The sequence below is a fragment of the Dermacentor albipictus genome, chromosome 3, assembly GCF_038994185.2.
Source record: "Dermacentor albipictus isolate Rhodes 1998 colony chromosome 3, USDA_Dalb.pri_finalv2, whole genome shotgun sequence".
In the NCBI taxonomy this organism is placed as follows: Eukaryota; Metazoa; Arthropoda; class Arachnida; order Ixodida; family Ixodidae; genus Dermacentor; species Dermacentor albipictus.
The window spans coordinates 8,960,273-8,986,825 of NC_091823.1; the positions used below are offsets into that span (position 1 = coordinate 8,960,273).

Here is a 26,553-nt window from a genome sequence, read left to right on the forward strand (position 1 = left end):
AATAAATAAATAAATAAATAAATAAATAAATAAATAAATAAATAAATAAACGTGGAGTATAGGTTAATGTCTTGTGCACATGTCAGAGCTGGCCAAAAGGATTCATTTACTACAAAAATTAAACAACCCTCTTTTCAGGAGATGAAATAGGCCACGGTCCAAGCATATAGTGCGAAGGGACACGCCGCGATTGTCCATTGCTCTCAATAAGTCGCGCAGCTTCTCTCTTTGCTGAGCTTAAAGCGAAGCCGTAGCAGCCAAGCCCGGGCTCTTGTGTTGCACGGTCTCGAACCCCGGGCCAGCCGAAGCGGTGCATAAAATAATCCGGTGCAGTGTACGTGCGAGTCGTACACAAGTCGGCGACGCGGTGGCCTCGGATGTGCGCATGGCACGATATCCGCTCCCTTTGGTGTAGGCGCTCCCGGTCTGGCGGCACGGGTATTTATGGGGGCTTCCGCCGGTACCGGACCGGCATTGTCGTCGTGCAGCGGCCAGGAGCGAGACGCGACCGACCAGGGAGGAGAAGCACGGCGCCCACCGACGATGGCCGCCGCCTACTGCGCCCTGCAAAGGCCGCTGGCCGCCACCAGCAGCGCACCGCGCCGCACCGTCGCTGTTTGCGGCGAGGCCTTCGCGACGCTGCAGCACAGTGGCCAGCACAGGTGCGTATGTATACCCGGTGCAGGAGGAGCAGGGTGGTCGTGCCAACCCAAGTGCTTGTCGAAACGCTGCTCGGGCTAGACATTTCATGAATGCGAAACTCGAGAGATACCTCATTTGAGCCTGCACCAAGAGCATTTCATCTTTTGCGAGCTCCCGGAACCATTTGTTTTATTTGTGAACCTTAGAAATGATATCGCTGTACTTTTTTTTATCGTTGTTTCTTTTACGATCGTCGATTTGAGCACGAATGTCGTGTCAACGCTTCAATCAACCAAGCTAACTGGCCGGCTTCAGGAAGGGGTATCCTACAATGGATCACGTCCATTCACCAAACAGGTAATTGATAAATCCGCGGAGTACAGCCAACCTCTCCACATGGCATTCATATATTAAGAAATAGCATTTGATTCAGTAGATATACAAGCAGTCATGGAGCCACTGCGTAATGAAATACAGTAATCTTACGTGAATATCTTAGCAAATATCTGTAGACTCCACAGCTGCCTTAATTCTACGCAAGGAAAAAAAAAAGTGGCAAGATACCGATTAAGAAAGCGCTCGGACAACATAGCAAAATCTCTCCAATGCTATTCACTGCATGCTTAGATGAAGTATTCAAGCTATTAAACTGGGAATGGTTAGGAGTGAGCATCAACGGCGACTATCTCGGCAACCTTCGGTTTGCAGATAACATTGCCATCTGCAAACACTGGGGACGATTTACAACAAATGATTAAGGAACTTGACAGAGAAAGTGTAAGAGCAGGTATGAGGATTAATATGCAGAAGACAAAGGTAACGTTCAACTGCCCGGTAAGGGAACAAAAAGTTATGACTGGCAATCAGCTTGTAGAATCTGTGAAAGAGTGCGTTTATCTAGCTCAATTACTCACAGGGGACCCTGGTCACGAAGAGGAGATTTACAGAAGAATGAAAATGTGTTCGAGTGCATTCGACGGGAATCTTCAAATCCTGATTGCGAGCTTACCACTGTCCTTGAAAAGAAAAGTTTAGGATCATTGAATTCTGTCGGCGCTAATATATAGGGCACAAACTTGTAGGTTAACAAGTTAACAAGGTTAACAAGTTAAGAACCGCGCAAAGAGTGGTGCAACAAATATGTTAGGTGTAACGTCAAGAGATAGGAAGAGAGCAGCGTGGAACAGAGAGCAAACGGGGGTAGAGCCAATGTTGTAGTTTGCATTAAGAGGCACGAACGGAGCTGGGAAGGCCATGTAATGCGTAGGGCAGATAGCCGGCGTTCTATTGGAGCACACATTCCCGCGTCCTTCCCGTTTTGTGTTTTCGTCGTTTTCGGCGCTGATTCAAAGAATGCATCAATTGCAACTCGCCCAGCTTTCCACTTCGCTGCAATTCTATTAGAGTAATATGTTGCCAAAGGAAGGGAGGGGCATTCGATGGCGCCAGAGAACTGGGTAATGTGATGAAATGGGGAAACGTGCAGGCATAGTTTGCATCGAATCACCTAGCGCATGGCAAGAGTAATTGCACGTCGCTCGGATCACTGCATGCTTAGATGAAGTATTCAAGCTATTAAACTGGGAATGGTTAGGAGTGAGCATCAACGGCGACTATCTCGGCAACCTTCGGTTTGCAAATAACATTGCCATCTGCAAACACTGGGGACGATTTACAACAAATGATTAAGGAACTTAACAGAGTAAGTGTAAGAGTAGGTATGAGGATTAATATGCAGAATATGATTAATATGCCTGCTGCAGCGCACGTAAATATCGACTTGTGATGATCAGGTCAGAGAGGACTGGTGTCACCTGCAGGTGCCGTCTACTTAAATACAGATGATTTTAGCGCGTGATGTACTACCTTTACCAATAGATGAGGACTATATACCAAGTGCATAGTATAGTATTCGGTTGGCGTCAAACAGAGTGTCAAATGAACTTTCCATTGCGACAGTGCAATCATTATTAGCTTATTTTTTTAATTTTTTAATCGTCTGTATTTCATATTATGTGTTGTAAGTACTTTTCTAGAGTTAACTAACTTAGGTTTACGTTTGTAGCGTCGAAACTATTCCATTCAACTTTCTGTAGTAGCGTGACCTTCAGTGACCGGCCCTACTGTGTGTGATCTGTACTGGGTTCTACTTTAGTCTAGATTTCTCCTGTTGCTCTTCCTAAATTTCCTCTTTCCTCCCCTCCTTCGTATCTTCAATTTCTGTGTTGCTGTCACCTCCCTTCTGAAGAGTAGGCACGCGTTGTGCCCCTTCCGGTGGCATTTGCCAGCCGGCTCCTCGCTTTCCCTTTCCTATTAATTGTGTATATGTGTTCAAAACAAATAATAATAATAATCAAGCTGTGGTACTAATTAGTTTTTGTATTTATTTGTCTTGTATTTCGCATGTTTACTTACATACGGGGTTCCCTCATTGATATTCCTGGGCTCTGAGGGTAACTGAAATAAAGAAATAACTAAATAAATAAATAAATTTGCATTTATTTACTTATTGCTGTTTAGCATAAAGAAATGGAGTAGTCGAAGCACACTTTACCTCAATATATATATATATATATATATATATATATATATATATATATATATATATATATATATAGAGAGAGAGAGAGAGAGAGAGAGAGAGAGAAATGTGTCACCCAGGCTCCTTCGCAAATTTCCGTAATGTGACATTTGCAAGAAATCTTTCAGCGCTCATTGTTCCGAAAGCAGCACCGAAACACGGCACTTTCTCATTTGAATTCGATGAATATATATATATATATATATATATATGATCGAGCCCGCGACCTCGTTCACTGGCAAAGTAAGGAAAAGTAAAATAGTTATAATAATAGTTGAATCGTTAAAATATTGCGCTCCTCCTTCCCGAGCCTTTTTGCTCATTGTAAAAAACGAAGAACCTTCGGGCGGCGAACCCGCGCAACGAGAGCACGCCACGCAGGTCGCTCTCATTCTGTCCTCCGCGTGTGCTCTCTTCACTTGTCCATATGAGAGTCGGGTCCAGCCGCTTTAAAGACCCTTTCTTTGCTTACAAACGTAGGCTCTGAATGGTTTCCGAGGTCTCGCCCACTAACGTTACCTGCTGAACTTAGCGGACAAGAAAGACAAGCGCGAGGAGCTGGAGTACGTTAAAGCAGAAGCCTGCAGCTTTTTTGCACTTTTCTCCTGTACATAACCACAATTTTGGAAGTATAGTTGGCCGTACACGTTATACGAAAAATATTGCAATTATAAATGTTTAGGCACTATGCGCCTTTCTTTTAACTGAAAGCGCAAAATGAGACTTTCAATATATAGAAAAACTTCTATGCGCCGTTTTGTTCCAGAGTAGTAAAGGGATAAGGCACGTGACCGGAAGTTGCTTGGGGCCGAGCGCTCCCCGCTGGTGCCGGCATGGAGGAAGGAAATAAACTAATAGGGAGCATGACGTGACGCAACCAGCTTTCGCTGCCCGTGAAGTAATTCCCTTCGCGTTAATTGCCTCGGTGATTTCCTCGTTAATACCTCGGAGACCCGGCGTATTGGCCGGGAATGTTTGGTTGCCGGTAGTCTTTAATCGATGAGCACTTGTTCGGGCGGCCCTGCCGTAAATCTGCCTGCAGAGCGGGAGAACTAAAACCTACCGCGGGCTCTGGCGTAACGATCGCTAGTTGGGCCGATACGTTTGGCTTCATTCGTGTCGCGTGATGCTCATTTCCCCAATTATTTATTCCTCCATAACTATCGCAGGCGCGGAACCATATATAGCGTTTTTTTTTAATAGATAGTCGTGCAGTTCTATGGTGCAAATGTGATCAAAAACCTTTCTCATATTTAATTTAGACGTTGACCTTGCAAAAAGGTTCATAAATATACTTTTAAACCGGCCTTCGTGGTACGCTCCTTTGTGGGCTTCTTTGAAAAAATGTAACATGAATGCTGAGTCTCAGAAGCCTCATGTGTTGCCTTGAGGTAACTCTTTTATGCGTACTCATTACCCCACATGCGAGTAGAGTTGGCTGATCTCAAGGGTAGTGTCATTGCGCTGTCTGGCCGTATCTAGGCGGTAATGATTCCATAAGATGTTCATCGATAACAAGATAATCAACAATTCAGGGGGATGCAACGTATACCCACTTTCCTGCAAACCCTCCCGTATTTGATAGCTGACCGTGGCTGCTGCCGCTGCTATCTTGCTGACACAGCTCTTAGACTGGCAGCACGAGTCACTTTAGCTCCGTGTATACAACCCCTGCAGATGCACCGGCTCTGTTCTCTACGGAATTACGCCGTGAAACAACAAACGATGCTTAAATACCCCCAGTGCAATGAACTTTCAAGCGCACATGTCCCTTCATTGAAGCGAAGCCTTCTGTCCCGAGATTTGAAGTATCTGCTCGCTCGGCTTCTTGGTGAGTAAAACGGGCCAGTCCTGAAGACAGTGCAATACATGGGCTGATCGCAGAGACGACACGATGAGAAGTGGGCCGGTCTCGGAGTCTTGCTCCTCGTTTGCCCGGCAGGCACGTAATCGCTACGCCGCAAAACGTGGCTGAACCTGCATACTTTTTTTGTCGCGCGATCTACTACGTACCCCTCCAATTTTCCTGCCAAAATTATATTGACATATCGCATCCGGATTTTTCGCTGGATTGGGCACTCCGTGAAACACCGATTCCAGCAGTTATCGCTCCATCTTTCGCCTTTCCTTCGTCTTCAACTCTAGTGAAACGCTACGAAGTGGACGCTCGAGCCCTGCATGACGAACCGGGTCGTCCCAACCGAGGGAACCATCATAGAACAAGTGACCTCTGGCTACTCTTTCTATGTGAAGGACCTTCATCTTTTTGTGGAGGACTTCCACATTTGGATCGCTACAAATTATTTTGTCTCATTAAGCCCACACAGCGCAAGCACCAAAAAAGCAATGTAATGTGACTTGAGTAAAGAGATAAGTGTTGTAGTAACTAATTATTTAGTAATTGGTTTGCTGAGCTCTCCACAACTGAGAGAGTTCGCTCCAGCGTATCAAGAACGCTACTGTGGGTTTCGCGTTAGGTTTCCCTCGTTTAAATCAGTATTCCGGGGCGTCAAAGTCGGCGTAACAAAAATGATACTTGGGGCTTTGTTTCGTTAAGCGATTCAACAATTCATACAGATTTATCGCAGTGTTCTTAGAGTTATAATTTTAGCCAAGAGAAAAAAAGTTTGCCGTCGTTAACATACGGCGTCAAGGATTGCTATATTTTTTTTCAGGCTAACTAAACGTAAAGCGACAAACCAACAGCCTCGTAACGTACGCTTTCGCACAGGCCTCTAGTGTCTGAGCCACTTGAGGTAAGTACGCCATATAAGGACGCTGTAACATAAAGATGTTATAAAGCTAATGCAAATCAAGGCCTGCATGCGAAGCTTTATCGCTGTGGTTGTTTCGTTCGCCCCGCCGGCGTCCAACGCCTGTAGCACATTTCCCATCCTTTGCCCACTCGCTGCTCATGGCCGGGTTTTCCCCGAACCCAAGTCTGAATCGCCATCCTCTCCAACATCCCCTTTTATTTCTCTTTTTCGTAAAATTGTAACTCTTTCTTTACTTCTTTTCTTTTGTTCCTCCATGGCGTATGCCCGTTGTTAACAACCGCCTTCGTATCCCTCCTTTCTTTTTTTTTCTTTTCTGTAGTAGGTCATGAATTTGCCCTTTTGTCCTCTCCCATTCTCGTCACCCTTTCCTTCCGGCATAATTTATCACTTCCATTGGTTGTTTTTCTCTATTTTCGTTCTCTCGCGCTTTTCTTGAAATACATATTGAGATAACAATAATTTCTGCTTTCCATTTCAAGTGGCTTTGTTACATGGCAGCTGTGTGCTGCGGAGAACGCGTGACAATTATTGCACACAGGCGCATACATTCATCTCAGGCTAATTTCACGCACCTAATACGTCCCAGCTCTACTGAAAGATTTAGCAAAAGCGTCAAAGTCTAGCGAAATGAGGCAAAGGCGGGAGGTAAGTTGCTTCTGTCATTAGACGTTAGGCGTTAGACAATTAGACGTTTATTTCAAACCTATTCATTGGCTCCGCAAATGAGATGTAGCAGAACATCGGCGAATTAAGTACCAAAAGAAAACATCCAAGATATTTCCTTCTTTTTCTTTTTTTTCTGGCAGTCTGTGTCCATTTGACTATTGTTGTTCGGTAAACAAAAGACGAAAATCCACATTTTCTGCAACACGTGACTGGCTTCCGATCACATCGATAAAAAAAAAATCGATCACAGAAGCACAAACCAGCAAACAACATTAGTACGCGATTTATACACAGAAAGTTTATTTTAAACATCTTAAGCCATATGCCCTTATATTGTATAATATGGAGCAACGACTCTGCGCAGAGCCAATGCGTCTGACTTGTTCCGAGTCAAAGTTTTCTTTCTCCGTTACTGCATACGGAAAGCGATTGTCTGAGACGTTATTGCGTTTCACGAGCATCGAATGCACAGTGGACGTCTTGGAACACGGTGCCCAAGAACGAAGGCAGCACAGCTACAGCGTACTGTCCAATTTGCCACTAAGAAGAGAAGCCTCAGCCCGAAGTAAATAAATACCGCGTGCGACAAGAAGTGCGGCTCCTCAGTGGCGTACGCATAAATCTTTCGACCCTCTTGGAGCGCATGAGCTAAGAAAAGAGCCGTTCTGATGGCGCGGGGTCCTCGTAGGCATCCGCCTGCCATTTCTGTTTGCTTCATGCACCAGTGAATCTCGTGTTACCACCGAAGTACGTAGTCGTGCCCCTCCTGACTTCTGCTCGGGTGCCCGTGGAGCTGACGACAATGCGCACGCTCGCTTTATACTGTATATATCGCTGCACGCGCGCACAACTCAACGTAAGAGAATGCCGTCGCGTTCTCGACGTTGACGTCCTGAGGATGAACGCCGGTGGTCGTCCTTGTTGATGCTTTCTTTTTCTTTCTTATACACAGCGTCTTGTCTATCCTTCGACGACAATGCGCAGAGCGTGCGGCGCAGTGCCGGCAGCTAGCGTATAAAGATGCCCTCCGCCGGAGCAGTGCAGTGCAGAGGCACACGGACCGCACCCACTAGTGTAGACGTGGCAAAAACGTCCGTCTGTCGTCTGCTTGTAAATCGATCGCCGCCGCCGGGCAATCTCGTTCACAGGACGCCAACTTTCTTTCCGTGCGTGTGCGGTTGTTCGCTTCCGATATTTTTCGTTGTTTTCCCTCTCCACTTTCTCTACCTACCCGTGCATACCTCCTTGCTTGTTTCGACGTCTGCCTCGCCTACGTGACGTCTCCTCATTGCTTCTTTTTTCAAAAAATTCCTTTCCCCTTCTGTCGCCAAAGCACTGGCTCGCCGGTCTCGTAACCTTGGATCTGCGTAAGCTTCCGGGCGTGTTTGTGATGTTTCGCTTTCCGACGAGCATTCGACTGTGTCGTCGAACCTTGGCGAAACTGAAACGTAGCACAACTGTAGCGCAGTTGAAAGCTGAAACTGGAGCAGAGAGCACCGCAAGAAAATATAAGACTACTCGGTCGACTTGGTTGCGTTCCGGAATAGCCAACGACTGGCAGCCTTGTGACCAGTTCAACCACGGGCACCGCGTTGCCGCTCATAATGAATGCGACTGCGTACATGTTTATTATGCTACAGCAGATACTGTGCACGCGCGCACACGCACAACCAAAGTCGAAGCCTTCGGCGCAACGAGACTGTCGATCAATGTGTAGCACTATCCGACTGAAGACTCAGTTCGGTAAGCGCGCACTTCGATAGAAATGCCCCGTCTGATCTACAGCAGCCGCGAATACCACCATGTACCGTAAATACGCGACGCGAAGTGACTCACATACACACGCGTACACTCGCACCAAGCAGATACCACGCAAAGGACGCCTCGCGAAGTCGAGGAAGCAAGCAGAGGGATAACCGTATTTAGCGAAACCCAGTTTTTACTCTGCCTGCAAACAGTGGACAAGGTTGCAAAACGCGGCGTTCGAGGCCGGGAAACGACGTCTGCGGCGAGCGAACGGGCTCGACCGGGGAGGAAGAGGCATGCGAACCATCATTGCGGGAGCGTCACCGAAATGCCTCTAGGTGGCCTTGTTTCTTAGAGAAACGCGGTCTGTGGTGGTGACGGCATTCGTTGCTTACAAATGTTACCAGCAATCTAAATTAGACACCTGCAAGAAATGCGTGCCGCTAGAACGTTTGCTGCGAGTAAAGTTTGATGACATAACCAGCGTTCCGCGATGTGCGACCTCTCGGCGGCGCTGAAAGTTCCGCATTGTGTTGCTAGCTGACAAGCAAAGTGATTGGCAACGTCTGGCTAATATCTGTGGACAGGAAGGCGAGAATTCAGGTTTGAAATTTAGTGTTAGAAAATCAGTTGTTATGGTATCCAATGAAAACAGTGAACAGACAGTGGTGATACAGGGCCAGGAAATAGCTCGGGTAAAAGAATATAAATACCTTGGTATATGGATAAACAAAGACAATAGGTATATGGAAACACAGGAAAAAATAATAACCGTAAAGGAGAAGGGAAATGTGGCCATAATGAGACACAGAGCGCTATGGGGATACAATAGGTCCGAGGTGCTCCGGCGTATGTGGAGAGGTGTAATGGTTCCAGGACACGCATTTGGAAATGCGGTTGTTCGCTTGAAATCAGGGGTACAATCAGCGACTCGATGGGAACCGAAGCTCAGTGGGACGCCTCGCACTGGGCGCTCACGGGAAGACTACAACTGAAGCTGTGCAGGGTGATATGGGCTGGACAAGTTTTGAAGTGAGGGAAGCTCACAGTAAAATTGAGTATGAAGAACGGCTGAGGAATATGGAAGAAAGTAAATGGGCTAGGAGAGTGTTCAGGTATATGTACAGGAAAAACATTGATTTACAGTGAAGGAAAAGAACTAGGAAGCTTACCAGCAAGTATGCGGCTTGTAGGGTGGGCAACACAGCAACAACGAAGGTCAAGCGGAAAGTCAGAGAGGCTGAAATAATCTCATGGGTGGCGGCAATGGAAAAGAAACCTGCCATGAGTAACTACTTAAGAGGAAAGAACGAAATCAGAAAAGAAACAATTTATGTTAACTCAAAGGGAAGCTCATTACTTTTCGAAGTCAGATCAAGGGCCCTATAACGTAAAACTATTGCAATATATTTTTATTCCAATCTCTGATGTTAAATTTGTGTAACCGCACACGCAAGCATCGGGCGGTGACCCGCAGGGTTGTCTGAACAGAACAATCAAACGCTCTCCTCGCTCATAGGAGGCCATTTTTGTTTGCTTGAAAAACGAATAACATTGCCCACACTGAACGGTTTGTTTTATCTAATTGGCTGACAAGAGGCGAGGAACACGCTCAAGTGGACAGGAATTCAATGGGGCCCAGCCACTGCACTGAAAATTGATAACTGGATGAAAAGTGTAGTGCCGGCGTCTGCGATTGGTCCGCTTAGCCTTACTTAGCTTTCGTTGGCCGGTCGAAAATCGCGGCGGCATGCAACGGAAGCTTAAGAATGACGCTAGAACGGATCCTCTGCAAATAATAGTTGGCAGAACGAGGTCGTAAACGTGCCGAAATTGCTCGAAAACGTTATACGGCCTCGCAGACCTTCGGTTCAACGAGAGCAGGGGGAAAGTACACATAAAGCCATGCTCTCCGGCAGGTGCGAGTAGCGAGTGCCTGAGCGATCGGCGGCAGCCATCTTTCATACCTTTGAACGGGGCAACCTGCGGCTATTTGGAAGAAAATTCAGTTTTGTTCGGCATATTAATGCATCTTTAACGCGTACACGTCACTTTGACATGGTGAGTTTTTTGCGGTTTTGTGACGCCGCGTTAGAGGCAGGTGAAGTGGGTGCAGCCCGCAAACTTTTGACCAATAGCTGAGGGCTAATGGCGAAAATGCGTCGAATCAGAAATAACTATTTTTCTTTTGTTCGGTCAAATCATGCATAATCAGTGTGCACACGTCATATCAGATGGAGAGCTATCGCGGTTTTCGTGACGTCGCGTGACAAACAGGCGAGGGGGGGGGGGGGTCCAAAAACGTTTTTGACCAATCGGAGAGCGCTGATTGCAGAATTGGAATAGAAACGTTTGGAATAGGTTTACGTTATAGCGTCCCAGGATGCCTTAGAACACGCACCTATAAAGCGACATATAAGCACGAAGAAGCATGTGCTTGCTGCGGTGAATTAAGCTAGGGAAACGATGAGGCATGTTTCATTAGAATGTGGAGATATCTGCCCAGCGGTCGAGTTAGGCACCACTGGCCTCCTTGAAGCCCTTGGGTTCAACGAGAGCAGGAGGAAAGTAAACATGTCCCGAATAGAGATTAGTAAGAAGCCATTGGAAGATTGCTGGAAGAAAAGTAGAGAAACGACAAAAAACGTACAAAAGCAAAGTTCACAATAGGGGGTCAGAAAATTTGGTTATGGGAATTCATCGTGCTTTTGTTTTCTTCTTTTTTTATTTTTTAACCTAGGTAGCACATTAGGCAGTATAATAGCAACACCGCCCCGTTCCTAAGGGGGCGCTCATAACACACACACACACACACACACACGCACACACACACACACACACACACACACACACACACACACGCACACACGCACGCACGCACACACACACACACACGCACGCGCGCGCACACACACATACACACACATACACACACACACCCGCACGCACGCACGCACGCACACACACACACACACACACACACACACACACACACACACACACACACACACACACACACACCCATCCATCCATCCATCCATCCACATCCATCCACATCCATCCATCCACATCCATCCACATCCACAACCATCCATCCATCCATCCATCCATCCATCCATCCATCCATCCATCCATCCATCCATCCACTCGCGCATCCATCCATCCATGACACTCGCGCCCGCTGTTCTGGCGAAGCGCGGCGTCGTGCTCAATAGCGTTCCCAAAACTATACGCTGCTTTCTGGGGCAGTCCAGGAGCGCTGTATAGGTTGATGAATTTCTGCAGCAGCACCAGCGACCATGTGCCCGCTCGGTGCCGTTAAGCAAGCGCCGGTAACGGGACGCCCGGGAGCGGCGTTGCCGTACACGCAAAGGTTCAGTGGCATGCATAGTTCGCCCTAAAAATTTACGAGGCGAGGGATTTAGCAAAAGGCTCAACACTTACGAGGGATATTCAAGAAGTAGGAAGAGAGCTACGCTCCGTGGGGGATGAGAGATTGAAAGAAGAAAAGGATAAAGCAGGGAGGTAGTTGACGCGAACAGCAGCAGACGCAGAGTGTCGATAAACAACTTTCCAGGTCCGGTAATGTTCGAAGATTGTTAGAGCACAAGTAGATTCCTTGCTTGAATGCTCGGCGCGAGCTCCAAATTGCATGGGCTGCTCTGGCTGAAACGCTGCCTGCTGCTCTCGTGTCCCTCGCTCGATTTAGGTTTTGGTGGAGGCTGCTGCGGTTCTCGACCACCCTGGAATCACGCAACCCGACTCTGACGTCCGCCATGCCTGGCGACGCCAGCCAGAGGTCTCCACCGGTTTCGTCAGCCATCGTATGTGCCGGTGCCCAGCGTCAGCGAGATCCTGACATCATCAGCGGCACCAATGAGAAAGACATTGAAGATTGGCTGGAATTGTATGAAAGAGCGAGCAACACCAACAAATGGGACGATCCGCTGAAGCTCGACAACGCGACCGTTTTTGACTGCTCACTTTTCAAGAATGCAACCGTACCGACTTGCCCCGCTGTGATGTTCCTTCTTGCCGTGGAATCAGTGTACCGTACACATGTTGTCGTCGATTGCACGTATATTCGTTGAGCGACCTGTGGTGCAATTGATAGCGATCGCAAAGTGCGCAGTCAACTCCCGGTGAGGCTCCATTAACCCAGAAGCCACGCTACACCACCTCCGAGATTGCACGCGCAGGTTGGCCGTGCTTGGAGACAAGAGAAGGCACGTGGTCGTCCACTGCGAGTCACGGAACCAGGAATGTGAGAATATAGGGCATTCATGCACTGCAAGTGTTGTTGGTATCCGAGCCTACTCAACATGATGTCAGACGTGTAGGAGAATTGATTCGCGAAACTCGGACGAGGAGAGTTGAACTCTGAGTCCACAGTTAGCAGCTGGAATGTTATGCATTAAAATGACAAAGTAAACAATGCCCTGCACGAAACAAACAACGCTTATAGCAAAATATAATTAATATCGCTTATACCAGGAACAATTACCGTTAAGAAATTATCAGGGGACAAATAAAACATATTCAGCGAACACTTCGAGCCAACCTTAGTACACCTCGGGTTTATTTAAGGTATAAAGAACAAAATTATGTTCACACGAAAACACATTGAAACGATATTTGACCCTTAAACTTGTACGTTTAACTAAAAAAAAACAGATATGCATTGCGAATCACTACTTTTTGCTGGGCTAGTTCGTTCATCCATTTATTGACGTTTAGGACGCAAACTACAACGGGAAACCACAGAAAAGAGCGTCCGCTCTTTCCTGTGCCAGTCAATGTTTTTTTTTTATTTATTTATAGCTACGCGTCCTAAACGTCGATAAAATGCATAGCGAGAAGGGGTGACTATTTTGGCATACACGTGACAACAGTGGGAAAATTAATAGATAGAAAATACCACTGTGAACTCACTGACGCTATGCAATTACTGATAATACTAGATAGCGCCCCACATAGCAGTAAATATGTTTACGCAAAAAAAAAAGCAAGTAAGCACGCAAGCAAACAAGCGAACAAACGAAAACTTGCGAAACGAGGATGTTCAGCATGATGTTCGCTTCAACGCAATATGTTTATTCATCAGCAGATGTAAGGTGACGGTACAGTACACGTTTAGAGAATACAGCAAACAGCACACAGAAGAAAAGTTCTTCTCTGTGCCAGCGCGGTGCGTCAACTTTTGCTTCTCTGACAGGCACCGGTGACGAGTACCCCGCCAAAGACAACGGGACGCTTCACCTTAAACACCGGGGCGTCATTTTGCTGATATGGCGAGGAACGGAGTTCGCTTGCTCTTCGGTGTACGGAGGCCCGTTGGGCCTCCAAGCACGTATCGTAGGTGAAACGAGCAATGGTCTCATGATATAATTCACAACACCACTATGGTACGAACCGCCGTAAACACACGCTCTCGCGGACCAGGGCGCCGCGCTTTTTTAATGCGAATAGCATTCTTTGCCTACTTCAGCCGAGGCCGCGCGTTACCTCGGCAATGAATCTTCGGAACGACTGAGCTGCGTTGCGTAGCCCAAAGGGCATGCGCACATACTCAAACAGGCCGAAGGGTGTATAGTAATGGCCGTCTTCGGTATATCCGCACGCTCAACGGAGATTTGGTGATAAGCCTTGGCAAGGACCACTTTGCTAAATATCTAGCATACTTCCAAGTGACCGTGTGAGCGTGGAGCGCCCGGTAGTCTCCGCACGGACGCCAGCCACCCGGTTCTTTCTTGGGTACCAGATGGAGTGGGGAGGCCCAAGTGCTGGACGAAGGACGAATAATGCGCAACTGAAGCATGTGATCAAATTCCCGTTTATCAATGGCTAGACGCTCACCGAAGAAGCGGCGTGGACGAGCTGCGACGAGTGGACCACGCGTGCCAATGTGGTGGGTTATACAGTGCTTGGGTGGTTGATTTAAATTGCAGGGCCTCGTGACCTCAGGAAAGTCTTCGAGGATTCTAGCGCACGTGTACGGTGTAATCAGCGCGCGGATGTCTCACCATTCCTATGAATATGTAAGGCTAATGATTCTATGGAGAGGCGCACCTTGCTGTCAATCACGTGACGGCGGCGCATGCTGACGTTTAGGTCGAAATGGGTCAGGAAGTCGGAGCCGAGTATGGGCTGGTTGTCGTCAGCTGCGATGAAGACCTACCGGAACGTACGCCCAGGTCGAGATTGAGCGACCGCAGACCATATACGTGGCAATGGAAGTAAAGTTCGCTTGCACGGAGCGTAGGTACAGGTGACTGAGAAGTGCGATCACAATTTGAGGACAACAGTATGCTGACTTCGGCACCTGCATCTACGAGGAAGCGCAGGCCAGAAAAGCGATCCATGACTAAGAAAAGGCGGCCGGGTTGTAAGGCGAGGTCACATCCCGCCTTCAGTGATATCGCGGCCCGTTTCCCGACCAGTTGCATGGGGACTTGCACTGCACTGGCGAGCGTGGTGCTGGAAAGCGCGATGATATATCAGCAAATAGGCGAGCTTCGAGGACTGCGCGAGCAGGGACTGCTCGGAGAAGACTAGCGGTGGTTCGGACGTGAGGGGGAGCTGCGCTTATAATGAGAGGACCTCCGTGGGGCTTCGATGAAAACGGCAGACTGATCGTTACGGGAGTCTAAGCGGGACATGACTGAGAAATCTGGTGTTGAAGAGAGGGTGGCGACTGAAGGAGAAGTCGCGCCGTGGACTCGATCAGCGAGCTGGGTGAGGTGGTCGAGGGTCAAGTCCCCTGCAGCGGCCAAGACAAGGCGGGTGGAGTGCGGCAAGCGCTGCACGATGAGCTCCCTCAACAGCGCACCGTTCGAGTCGACGTTGCTTGTGCCCAGGAGCGGCCGCATGCTGCTGAGCAACATGGAGGCGCGGCGATCTCCTAACTCCTCCGAAGTGAGCAGGTGCTGGAGGTGCGCGCTTTCGGACCGCCGTGGTGCGATCTAAAGTACTCTGTTTAAGTTGCTGGTACGGTTCAACGTCCAAATGTGCGGCGATGACGTCCGCCACCTCTTGAACCACCCCAGGAGACGAGTTGCAAGGTACGCGGCGAAAACGAGAAGTCATTGAGGTGATGTGGGGCAGATCGAAGATGGCTTAGACCTAGGCGAACCGAACATGCGGGTTCTTGCGCCAGAACGTGGACAGGTGGAGCTGGAGAACTGCGACGTCCCGTGGGCGTGAGGTAGCCTCAGGCGGAAAGTTGCCTGGGGGCTGCAGGTAGCTGGGGTTGGTGATCTCTTGGGCCGGAATCACCACTGTCGGGAACCGAGGGGTCACAATGGAACGCAAGAGGACCATGCAGCGTTTCTAGAACAAACTGCGCGTGCCGTGCTTGCGCATCGAGCACGCGCCGCCCAACATTTATTGCGATAGCAATTATGTAGACACTCCAACCAATTATAGACCAATTATATAGACACGCCGTCGGCATCGCTGTCGCCGTAACGTTCCGTATAAAGTCGAAGGGCGATAAAATCGTCGCCGCGCGCCGTATGCTGCATGTGCGAGTTAAAGCGTGGGAATGTGACCTGGCGATCGCGGTTCAATCTCGCGCACGCAACGGACGAAAGCAGAGAGGAAGCGCGCCGCCTTCCATCGCGCGCAAGGTTTCTGGGGTAGGGTAGGAAAGGGGGCGCGTTCTACGCCCGGGCTGCGCGCGCTCGACCGTGTCGCTGTATCCATATGGCTGCATCTTCAATCCTTCTGCGACGAGTACTTAGTGCGCACTGCGCTGTGTTTTCGCGACACAGTTCGCGTTGATGCGAGCGGCTGCACGAAGGTAAATTCGCTCGCTGCTGCATCCGCGGTTCCTCACTGCAGCGTTTTGACATCGAGTTTTCGCGGTCATCGAGTGAGATGCGTTCATGTTTGCTTCTGAACACGTGAAATTATGCTTCTTATAATTTAGTCAGTATATGCCTATGTTTATAAGTTTATAAGGCCGATATACCTACTATCCTTAGTTCGTATAAGTGTTCACCAGTTTGCTATCGTAATCGATGCTTCGCCTTTTTTTCCCCCTTCTTTCGCAGCCGGCACCACGGAACTGGCTAAGAGCGCCGACCTTAGCGTCCGCATGGTGTAGCGTCGGTGGGCGCTGCAAGCCTATCTATCTAGCAATCTATCTATATCATAAGCCAACAAACACTGACACCAAGGACAGCATGGGAGACATAACTTGTGCTTAATAAATGAAATAAAGAAACGATAAATTAATGGAAATGAAAGTGGATGAAAAAACAACTTGCAGCAGGTGGGGAACTATCCCACAACCTTCGCATTTCGTGTGCGATGCTCTACCAATTGAGCTACAGCGGCGCCGTTTCCCCAGCCACTTTCTTGGGAATTTATGTTTCCTAGCAGAACCCTGGGAGTGTTAGCCAACGCCACCACTCACAGACCTTGGCGGCGGACGTGGAACGTCTTTTCTGCCGCAAACGTCACGAGAACGTGATCTTTTTGGGTGAAGGCAGCCGGTCAATAAACCCACACATGCTACCTGAAAGCATCAATGCTGCCGGATTCGAGACCCTTGTTATGCAATAAACGGCAACAAGCATCGCACGCGAAATGCAAAAGTTGTGGGATCGTTCCCCACCTGCGGCTTGCTGCTTTTTCATCCACTTTCATTATCATTAATTTATCGTTTCTTTATTTCATTTATTAAGCACAAGTAATTGCCGCTATGTTGTCCTTGGTGTAAGTGTTTGTTGGCTTCTTATCATATGACTCATACAAATCGGGCCCCTCTGTTAGCCCGCTTTCTTCTCTTTTATCAATCTATATAGTCTCTTACGCCGGCCCAGTGACCCAAACTGTCTAATAGCTAGCTCGGGACATTAATGTGGGCTCGTGGTCATGATGCCGTCGTGGTTGCCGCATCGTCGTCGTCCCAGCTTTGTCACCCGACGCTCTTCATGCCGTCGTCGTCATGCATTCGTTCTCACCACCGTAGTGGTTCCGTAGTGGTCATTCAGTCTTTATCATTCCAGCTTCGTGATCTGACTCTCGTCATACTGTCGTCCTCATGCTTTCTCCACCGACCCATTGGCCAAAATTGTCTAATAGCTTGGGTCACTATGTATGCGCTCGCGGTCTTGATGTCATCGCAGTCATTGCATCACCATAATTCCAGCTTCGTCATCCGAAACTCGTCATGCCTTCGTCACACAGGTTTCGTGATGCAGTCCTCGTCACCTCATCGTCCTCATGCCTTCGTCACGCCATCGTCATTATTGCGTCGTTGTCATTCAGGCATAGTTATGCACTCGTTGTCATATTGTCGTTGCGATGCCGTCGCGGTAATTATATCGTTGTTTTGCGACTCCGACGTGTGACTCTTACCATGCCGTCGTCGGGAGCCATCGTCATCTTTCATTCATCATCATGCAATTCTCGTCACACTGTCCTTTAGCCATCGTCATCATTTCAGTAACGTGATCCCATCGTCGTAATTCCCTCGTCGCCACACCACCTTCATCGATCCATCGACGCCATTCCTTGTTCGTCATTATATCGCGTTCGTGCTTTCGTCGCTCAATCGTGACTTAGCCACCACTCCCATGCCATCGTCGTCATCGCGTTATCCTCACACAGATGCTATTTATTTATTTTTATTTTATTTTATTTTTGAATACCCTAAAGCCTCGAAGGCCATCACATAGCGGGGGGGGAGGGGGGGGGTATACAATTCACACATGATATGTCAACGCATTCAAAACGACTGAAGACAACAATCAAGCACAGATTTCGGTAAAAGAAACAGTTTGTAAAGAAAAGAAGAAAAAGAACGAAAAAAATTAAATTATGGGGTTTTACGTGCCAAAAGAGGAGGAGGAGGAGCAACATTTATTAAAAAGAAAGGACAAGCAGGTGTTTTCTGCTAACCACTTCCTGATTATGAGGCACGCCGTAGTGGAGGACTCCGGAAATTTTGACCACCTGGGGTTCTTTAACGTGCAACTAAACCTAAGCACACGGGTGTTTTCGCATTTCGCCCCCGTCGAAATGCGGCCGCCATGGGCAAAAGAACGAAAAGAAATTAAGGTGAGAGTACAGGCTACAATTCATATTTTCCATACATGGCACTCTTCAACAAGGCACACGCGGCAGGTGGGTGTTCAAAATCCACATTTAGAATATATATATATAATACAGGCCAGGCAAGGAGTGGCAGCTGAGAGCGACCTATGCATCCGTTTCCGACCCGTGGTCGTCTCATTGTCCCCGTGTTGTATGCCATCGTCATAACTTAAGAATCGACGTCTCGTTGTCGCCATGCCATGGTCGTTATACTCCTTTGTCCTTCGATCAATATCATTCCTTCATCGTCAGTCCATCGCCACTGCGTCGGCGTCACACAGTCGCGCATCCTTGCTCGTGGGCAACCTTTGCAAGCTAGCACCATAGCAAAGTGGGACCACGTCGGAGTATGTGGCAGATAGCCGCAACAGAGAAAGTCTCAGAATTACCACTACACGTGTTAAGAAAACGTCACTTCAGGAATATGGTCTGTCGCTAAATTGCTCGATTGTTGATCGCATTACCGTCAGCGACAGCGCGAGTAGCACTGTCTAGATGACGCCAGCGGAAAAGTTCTGCTTTCAGTCGCAGTTCTTACATTGGTTCTTTTTTTTTAGCTCTGCTATCACGCTGCAGCTTTCACGCGTGCTTCCACGCCGTATTCTTCAGTTCTGCTTTCACACGGCCGCTGTTCAGCGCAGCGTAAATGGAACGTCTGTTCGTAAGTAGCGAATGAACAAAACGAACACAGGCGGGCAATGATAGCGAAAACGGTGTCATTTTTCCGCGTGTCTTCGGCGCATCGGCGCTGCACTTTCCAGCTGTTGTATCTTGTACGCACGACAAACAATTCAATTTGCTGTTTTATTTGCAACCTTATTGCTGAATTTAACGCCTGCTGCAGTTTCAGGCATTGAATGCCGCACTGCTTAGTACTGCTGCATGAACACCTTGCTCCGTATATTTCGGTAGGAGCTCGTGTTTTAACGCCTGTCCCATAATTTAAAGGATTATATTGCGCTTGTTGTACGAAACAACTGAGAAATTATATTCAGTCGTCGATCACGCAGACGTCGCTAACTACTTTGAAGAATATATGCTTTATGCATTAGCATACATTAAGTGGCCCGACATTCATACCTTTGGGAATGGAGTAGCCGTTTTCCAGAGTTATGGTAACGGACACAACCTTCAAGATTTCTGGTCTTCAAGCCACTTCTGCACACGGAAGCACAACGTTAAGCATCTATGTGCAGTTTTTAGCGACAGAATGAGCAAACGGAGAGAGACGACACAATCCAAGTTTTGTACTTGAATTCAAATAAATTCTGGGGTTTTGGAACAACATTCACTTGGGCTAGAGGGTGCATACGAGAATTAGGGAGGAATAGCGTCAACTAAGACGACCACATAGCGATTGTCCTGTGTCGTTCTCCCTCTCGTGGTAGTCTTAGTTAGCGCTGTTCCTTCCCAATTCTGGGGTTTTACGTACCATAATCATGTGAGTATGAGACACGCCGTTGAAGGGGACTCCGGATTCATTTTGACCACCTGGGGTTCTTGCACCCAATGCACGGTACACGGGCGTTTTTGCATTTCGCCCCGCGCGCTCGTGCTTGGCCGCACAATGCCGTGGCCGCTACGCCACCACGGCGGGTAATTTTATAACTTCGCGCCCAAACTGCAGCCGCCGTGACGTCAGTGTGACGCGACGGACTCACGCTATATTTTTTCATCTTTTGGGTCCTTTCTGGGCAGGCAAAGTTCTCCGAAATATGCCAGATTAAGTCTATTATTACTTTCCAATGCGAGGTCATGTGTCTATATATTGATAAACGAGTGAGCAGTTTCGAGCAGATGCCATCGAAATCTTTGACGTCACGGCGAACTGGCTCGGAAATGTCAAGATGGCGTCGGCACTTGTTTTTCTCAATTTGCTCGTCGAACTACGAAGGCCGTGCTCTCGGTAAGAGTGACTTATTTCGATATTCCGGAAGCGTCTCTATTAATATAATCATAATCAAATGTTTTGTATTGAGTTGCTGTGCATGAAACAGGCAGAAATGTTAATGACATACAGTAAAAAAAAAAGGCAGGTGGGCGTCGCACTTCGTCTAGACACCATCGTTTTCTGTGTGCAGTGTTACAGTGAAAGTAGCGAGCGAGCGCCCGCTGTGCCGAATCACATCGCGCGTTTCGTCGCATTGTGTGAGTCGCGCGGCCCTCATTTCCATCATAAATACGAGGTGCTTGTCGTGTGTGTCATTTTCATGAGTGTGTGTGTGTGTTCGCGCCGGTCTTCTAATAGCTACATTTCAACAGCTATCCCAACGAGAAATACTCAACTGGTGCGGCTTTCTCTCCTGAAGGAACACCATACCTGCACGGGGAACGTTTTATAGTGTGGAACACTCCTGAAGAATCTTGGGAGCATCTGGCGTTTGTCACCGTTCACTTAAATCTAAATGCACTGCAATTTTTCACATTCTGTGCCCATCGTAATACTTACTGTTCTGACCCGGAATCAAACCTGCTAGGCATGACAGAACCGCGGGCATTTCTGTTTAATTTCGGCGTCCGCGTTCCTGAAGCGTTCCTCGGCGGCTGTGCCTAAGGCTTACGCCCGCACTGACGCAACTGCGCTGTTTGTAACTTCGTCCCGAAACAACTGTATACGCTTAGGTCGTCGAGTTAAGCTACTTTAATTTGAGTTTCACGTAACTTGTAATGTGCTATTCAAGGGGACATTCCTGTAAGTACAGCGACAGCGCGGTGTTGTGCTTAATAAATGCGTTAATTTGATCGCTTGTACTCCGGCAGTCGAGGACACCGCTAAATTGTGAATTGAGTTGAGTTGTGAAGCGTCATTGCGGGGGCAGTCTTTGATTTATTCAGCCGGCTAGTACGACGCGATATTCATACCCACTTACAATACAGAAAGGAAGTGTTGGGAAATGTTGGTGCAGTGTCAGTGACGACCAAATATTACGAAGCCAGAGAAATGGCGCGATTCTGTGACAGCCGCGTTCGATCCTATCCCCGAAGCGAAACATAACACAGGATGCAGACTACCCCCCCCCCCCCCCCCGTTTTTTTTTTTCGTAACGCGTGCTTTGCCACAAGGCACGGAACAAGGGTACACGGGTGTCAAAATATCGCTACCTTGCACTGGTCAGCTCCGTATACCATTCTAATGTCCTGTGCCTGAGAGCTACGCAAACAAGCATAGTCAAAGATTCCTTTTGTCGTGGCAATACACCTCTGACGTTTATTTAAGATTCCCACCCGCCTAAAAATTAACAATATATATATATATATATATATATATATATATATATATATATATATATATATATATATATATATATATATATATATATATATATATATATAACAAGAGTAGCATATCAGCAGTAAGAGATGAGGGGACGTTGCATGGAAATTCTCGGCAGAAATCTCTTCACATTGTGCGCTCAAGTTACTATAAAAGCAGCTGTTGTGGCAATAGAGCGATTTCGAAGATACCACTCGCTAAAGTCATGCAGCCGCTTGGCGCTGCTAAACGACAAGTGATCGAGTAGAAATGCAGTTTAGAATTCTGCAGGCTCCCGTTCCCACGCTGTCACTAAATTCAGCTTCCGATTTTATGCCCAGCTTCATCGCAACATCGTAACGTGGTTTAGAGGGTAAGCATTCTGGGGCTACTTCCCTCGAAATCTGTCCGTCCGTCTGTCTGTAACGCCTGGCATGATGCGCTCCATAGTTATACATGGGGTCCTATGGGGGTATGTACGAGAATGCCTCATGAGTACTACGTATGACTACTGAGATTTATGATTAGGGGCTGTACATAGCGAGTGCTGAAGAGGTATCAAGAGTAATTAAGGCTAGTAAAGGACACAAGATTAATTACGATGAAATTACTCCAGCGTAATATCGATTAAGGTTAATCAAGAATATTGAGGATAATTAACATTAGTGCAGGTTAAAATAATCAGCATAATCAAGAGCAAGGTTAAATTAAGTACAATTAATAATATACCTAAGGGCGTTTCATGTTAATTAGTTCTAATTCCGAATTAATATTAAATTGATGTCTAATCGGGATTAACGGTAATTAATATCCTAAGCTTAATTAAGCTGAGTTACGTTGGCATAACTTGTGCTCAATGGAAATTAATGAGGGCAATGAAGATTAATTCATATTATATCACTTAACACTAATTCAGATTTATTACGATGACATTAGTTCGGCCCAATAAGATTAATTCTTGCCGAAAACGAACAAAAAACAAGAAAAGACACGGAGCAAACGTCGCCATCATACGACCAGACAGGCAGACGCGTTCGGATACGCCAGAGACATGTGTGTGCAAGATGAGCGACTGGTAAGAATGCTTATGCACTGTCCGACAAGTATTCTGCAGTACTTTTTTAAAGCATTAGTTGGCCTTATTTATTACATTTTCGTATTTGCAGATATGCGACTTCGGTTCATTCGTGTGAAATTGAGGAGTGGCCTTCTTTTTTTTTTTTTTGAAATGAGTCAAATTCACGTGAACAGAATTTGAGAAAAACGAAAAATTTTGTTAGGGGACCGAAACGGCAATGACAGAAAAGCAATTATATGTTACGGGGATATCGGGAGTATAGACAGACTGTATTTGCAATATATATACAAGCAGAGTCAATGTCGTTAAGATGGCTGACCAACAACAACACGCAGCAGCCAGCGTCACGCGATCTTCTTCCTTTCTCTTCTTTTGTCCTTCCGTAACAGGACCCCTGGATGCTGAAGCACCGTCTCGGCGCATTTTAGGCGAAGAATTGTGAGCTTCAGCCGCGAAACGTGGACGATGTCAACAGGCGTCGGACCTGAGGATCGATCAAGGATGGATCAAACTGTAACGGCGAGATCTCGTGATCGACGTCGTTAATGTGACGTAGGACTTCATAAGGCCCTGTGTACCGAGAGAGAAGCTTCTGGAAAAGGCCGACCTGACGACATTGTTACGAAAGGAGCACCCAAGCACCTGGGGCCAACTTAACATAGCGATGGCACCGGTCGTAACGCTCTTTTTGCATCTGCTGCGAGGCTAATAAACGAGATAAGGCGACTTGACGCGCCATGTGAGTGCGATCGATGACTTCACGAGCGTACTCAGTTGCAACACGCGGCACAGAAGGGAGGATGGTGTCAAACGGTAGTGTGAAGTCGCGACCATACAAGAGATAAAAGGGTGAATATCCTGCAGTGTCATGTCGGAACGAGTTATACGCGAATGTCACGTAGGCCAGCGTGGCGTCCCAGTCGCGGGGATCGTTGGAGACGTACATAGACAGCATCTCTTTGAGTGTTCGGTTGAGATGTTCCGCAAGACCGTTCGTTTGTGGGTGGTAGGCGGTGGACAGCTTGTGCTCAGTGGCACAAGAGCGGAGGAGGTCGTCGACAACTCGAGACAAGAAAGAGCGGCTGCGGTCTGTAAATAACTGGCGAGATGCACCGTAGTGGAGAATGAACGTCGTGGAGGAGAAAATCCGCGACGTCAGTTGCGCAACTAATTGGCAACGCCTTTGTTATCGCGTAGCGTGTCGCGTTATCAGTAGCGACGGCGATCCACTTATTCCCTCTGGTATTCGTCGGAAAACGGCCAAGAAGGTCAAGGCCTACGCGAAAGAAAGGTTCAGAGAGAACTTCAATTCGATGGAGTCGTCTGACAGGTGGCAGGAGACGTTTCTTCCGGCGCTGACACAATTCACAAGTTGCGACATAGCGACGCCCAGAGCGGTAGAGACCCGGCCAGAAGAACCGGCGTCGCACGCGGTCGTCTGTACGCAAAACTCCAAGGTGTCCCGCCGCCGGTGCATCGCGAAGTTGTTCCAGAACGACGGATCGCAGATGACGAGGAAGGACAAGGAGCAACTCAGGGCCGTCAGGGTTGATGTTGCGGCGGTAGAGGATGCCGTCATGCAGCACGAACATGCGGCACGTGCCTTCGGTGCAGCCAGATTGCACTCCGGCGATGGTGGGCTTTAAAGATTCGTCGCGTTCTTGTTCAGCGCGCATGTCGGTCATGTCAGTAAAAGACATCACGCAGGTCACCGGATCATGCGCAGCAGGATCAGGAGGATCCACGGGGTGACGAGAGGAGGTAGTAAGCGTTCTTGTGCAGACGTCCGGGCTTGTAGTTAATAAATATTCCTGGAGCTGTGCAAGCAGTCCAAGGCGTCATCGATGCGTGGTAGTGGGTAGACGTATTTTCGCGTGATCGTGTTTAAATGGCGATAATCGACGCCAAAGCGCTAGGTAACATCTTTCTTTTTTTTCACAAGGACGACAGGCGAAGCCCAGGGGGGCTGGCTGATGATTTGATGACCCCTCGCAGGAGCGCTAGCTTACGCAATTGATTCCGGGAAGCGTGTACGTACCTTTCAAGAGCTTCGCGAGTACTTTCGAAAAGGACGCATTATTACTGAGACAGCAATTATATGGACACCCCAGGCGCATTCTTGCCGTCGGAGTCGCCGTTGTGGTGAGGTTCTATATGAGTGAAAGCGTCTGAGGGTGAGCCGGCAAACGCGGTTCACTCTTGCGTGCTCGAGCGAGCAACGCGGTCCTGATGGTCATGTGGCGCGCGAGGCAGAGGAGTGAGGCGAAGGAGGAGGGCCGTTCTTCGCCGGCGGCTGCTACGGTGCCTGGATGTCCTCCTCGCCCGCCTCTCCTTACAGAGTGGAGACAACCGCGGTGTCTACTACGGCGTTGTCCACACGAATCACGGACGCCGTAGTAGACGCCTTTGGGTTGTCGCCGTAGTAGATGCCTTTGGCAGACGCCGTAGGGACGCGTTGCCGGCGTTTGTGTGTCTTGAAAGCGGTCTGCGACGTGGCTAAAGTGCGCGCCCCCGCGGACCTCAGCTTCAAAGCGAGCTGCGATGTTTGCAAAGTGCGCGTAGTGCCGGTAGCTTTGTATGCGCTATGCTGTCGACGTTTCGTACGCGTGGAAGCGAGAGATGCACGGAGGTCAATTGGCTCACGGCTGCTGCCACGATTCCTAACTCCAGCATTTTCACAGACATTTTCTGCTGTCATCCAGCGAGATTGGGCACCATTGAGCACCAGACTGGGCTCGATTGTCATCGAGCGAGATTTATTCATGTTGACCTATGCGCGCGTGGCCATGCTAGTTAATTTAGTTAAAACACGTTAACCGGCTAGTTGGTTTGAATGTGTAAGCGCGACAACAAGGACGTACAAAGAAGCATACCCACAAAGACAGCGCTGTCTCCGTGTGTCTGTTTCTTTCTACGTCCTCGTTAAGTCACGCTCACATATTCTATCATTGTTAGTTTAGTTAGTAAGCGAATGTTTACAAGTTTGTACGGCCGATAAAACTATTATCCTTACTTCGTACAGCTATCTACTAATTTGCTATCGCAATCGGTGCTTCGCCTTTCGGGTAGAAAGGAGAATTATTTTTCAAATAATGAAGAAACCGCTTGTCAAGTGTTAAACTCGACGAACCAAACTGCTGAATATCATCAAAGCGGTAAAGAATAACGCGTAGAATTATTTTCAGAATCTAATAAGCGGTTACGAAGTGGCTTGTTTCTATGTGCTCGTCTCATTTCTCCAGTTTTTAGAAGCATCTGTGTAAAATTTAGCGTTCGTTTCTTTTTCTTTCTTAATATCGTTCTTGAAAGATCACTGACCTCAGGGTATGTACATACGTCTGCCCAAAAGAGTTTATAGAATGCGTAAACTGCAAAGAAGCTCAAACAGCTAGCGGCCTAAGCGTGCAGCCCTCTAATGAGGGATGTATTCAGTGCCCCGGCATGGGGCGTGCGCGTACACCTTCTAACTACGGGTTAAATGCTTAGAAAATGAAGTATCTCGTTCTCTTTTCTTTTTGTAGTTTTTGCACTGTGAAAGCTTTTGCAGGCAGGTGCGCACAGATAAGCATGAAGTGGAAAATGCTAGCACGAGCACTGCTGTGAAACGCTTATCTGCGGTATCGAGCAAGCCAATGTACGTCCTGAGCGAGGCATATAAGCGCAAAGCTATCTCAGGCAGATATTAAACACGCAACCTACGTCGGCG

General features: G+C 47.9%; 1 protein-coding gene across 3 annotated transcripts in view; it reads left to right on the forward strand.

Moving 5' to 3' along the window:
- The first annotated feature begins 489 nt into the window (after positions 1-489).
- LOC139057214 (uncharacterized) overlaps positions 490-26,553 on the forward strand; it is a 46,389-nt gene continuing 20,325 nt past the window's right edge. Inside the window, exon 1 of one of the 3 annotated variants that reach the window (XM_070535057.1) lies at positions 490-662. In XM_070535057.1, the coding sequence (XP_070391158.1) occupies positions 544-662 (119 nt within the window). In that variant the 5' untranslated portion in view covers positions 490-543. Of the gene's footprint in view, positions 663-20,265; positions 20,423-20,642; positions 20,665-26,553 lie in introns of those variants that run through there. The other 2 variants (XM_070535058.1, XM_070535059.1) reach the window with 2 other exon arrangements.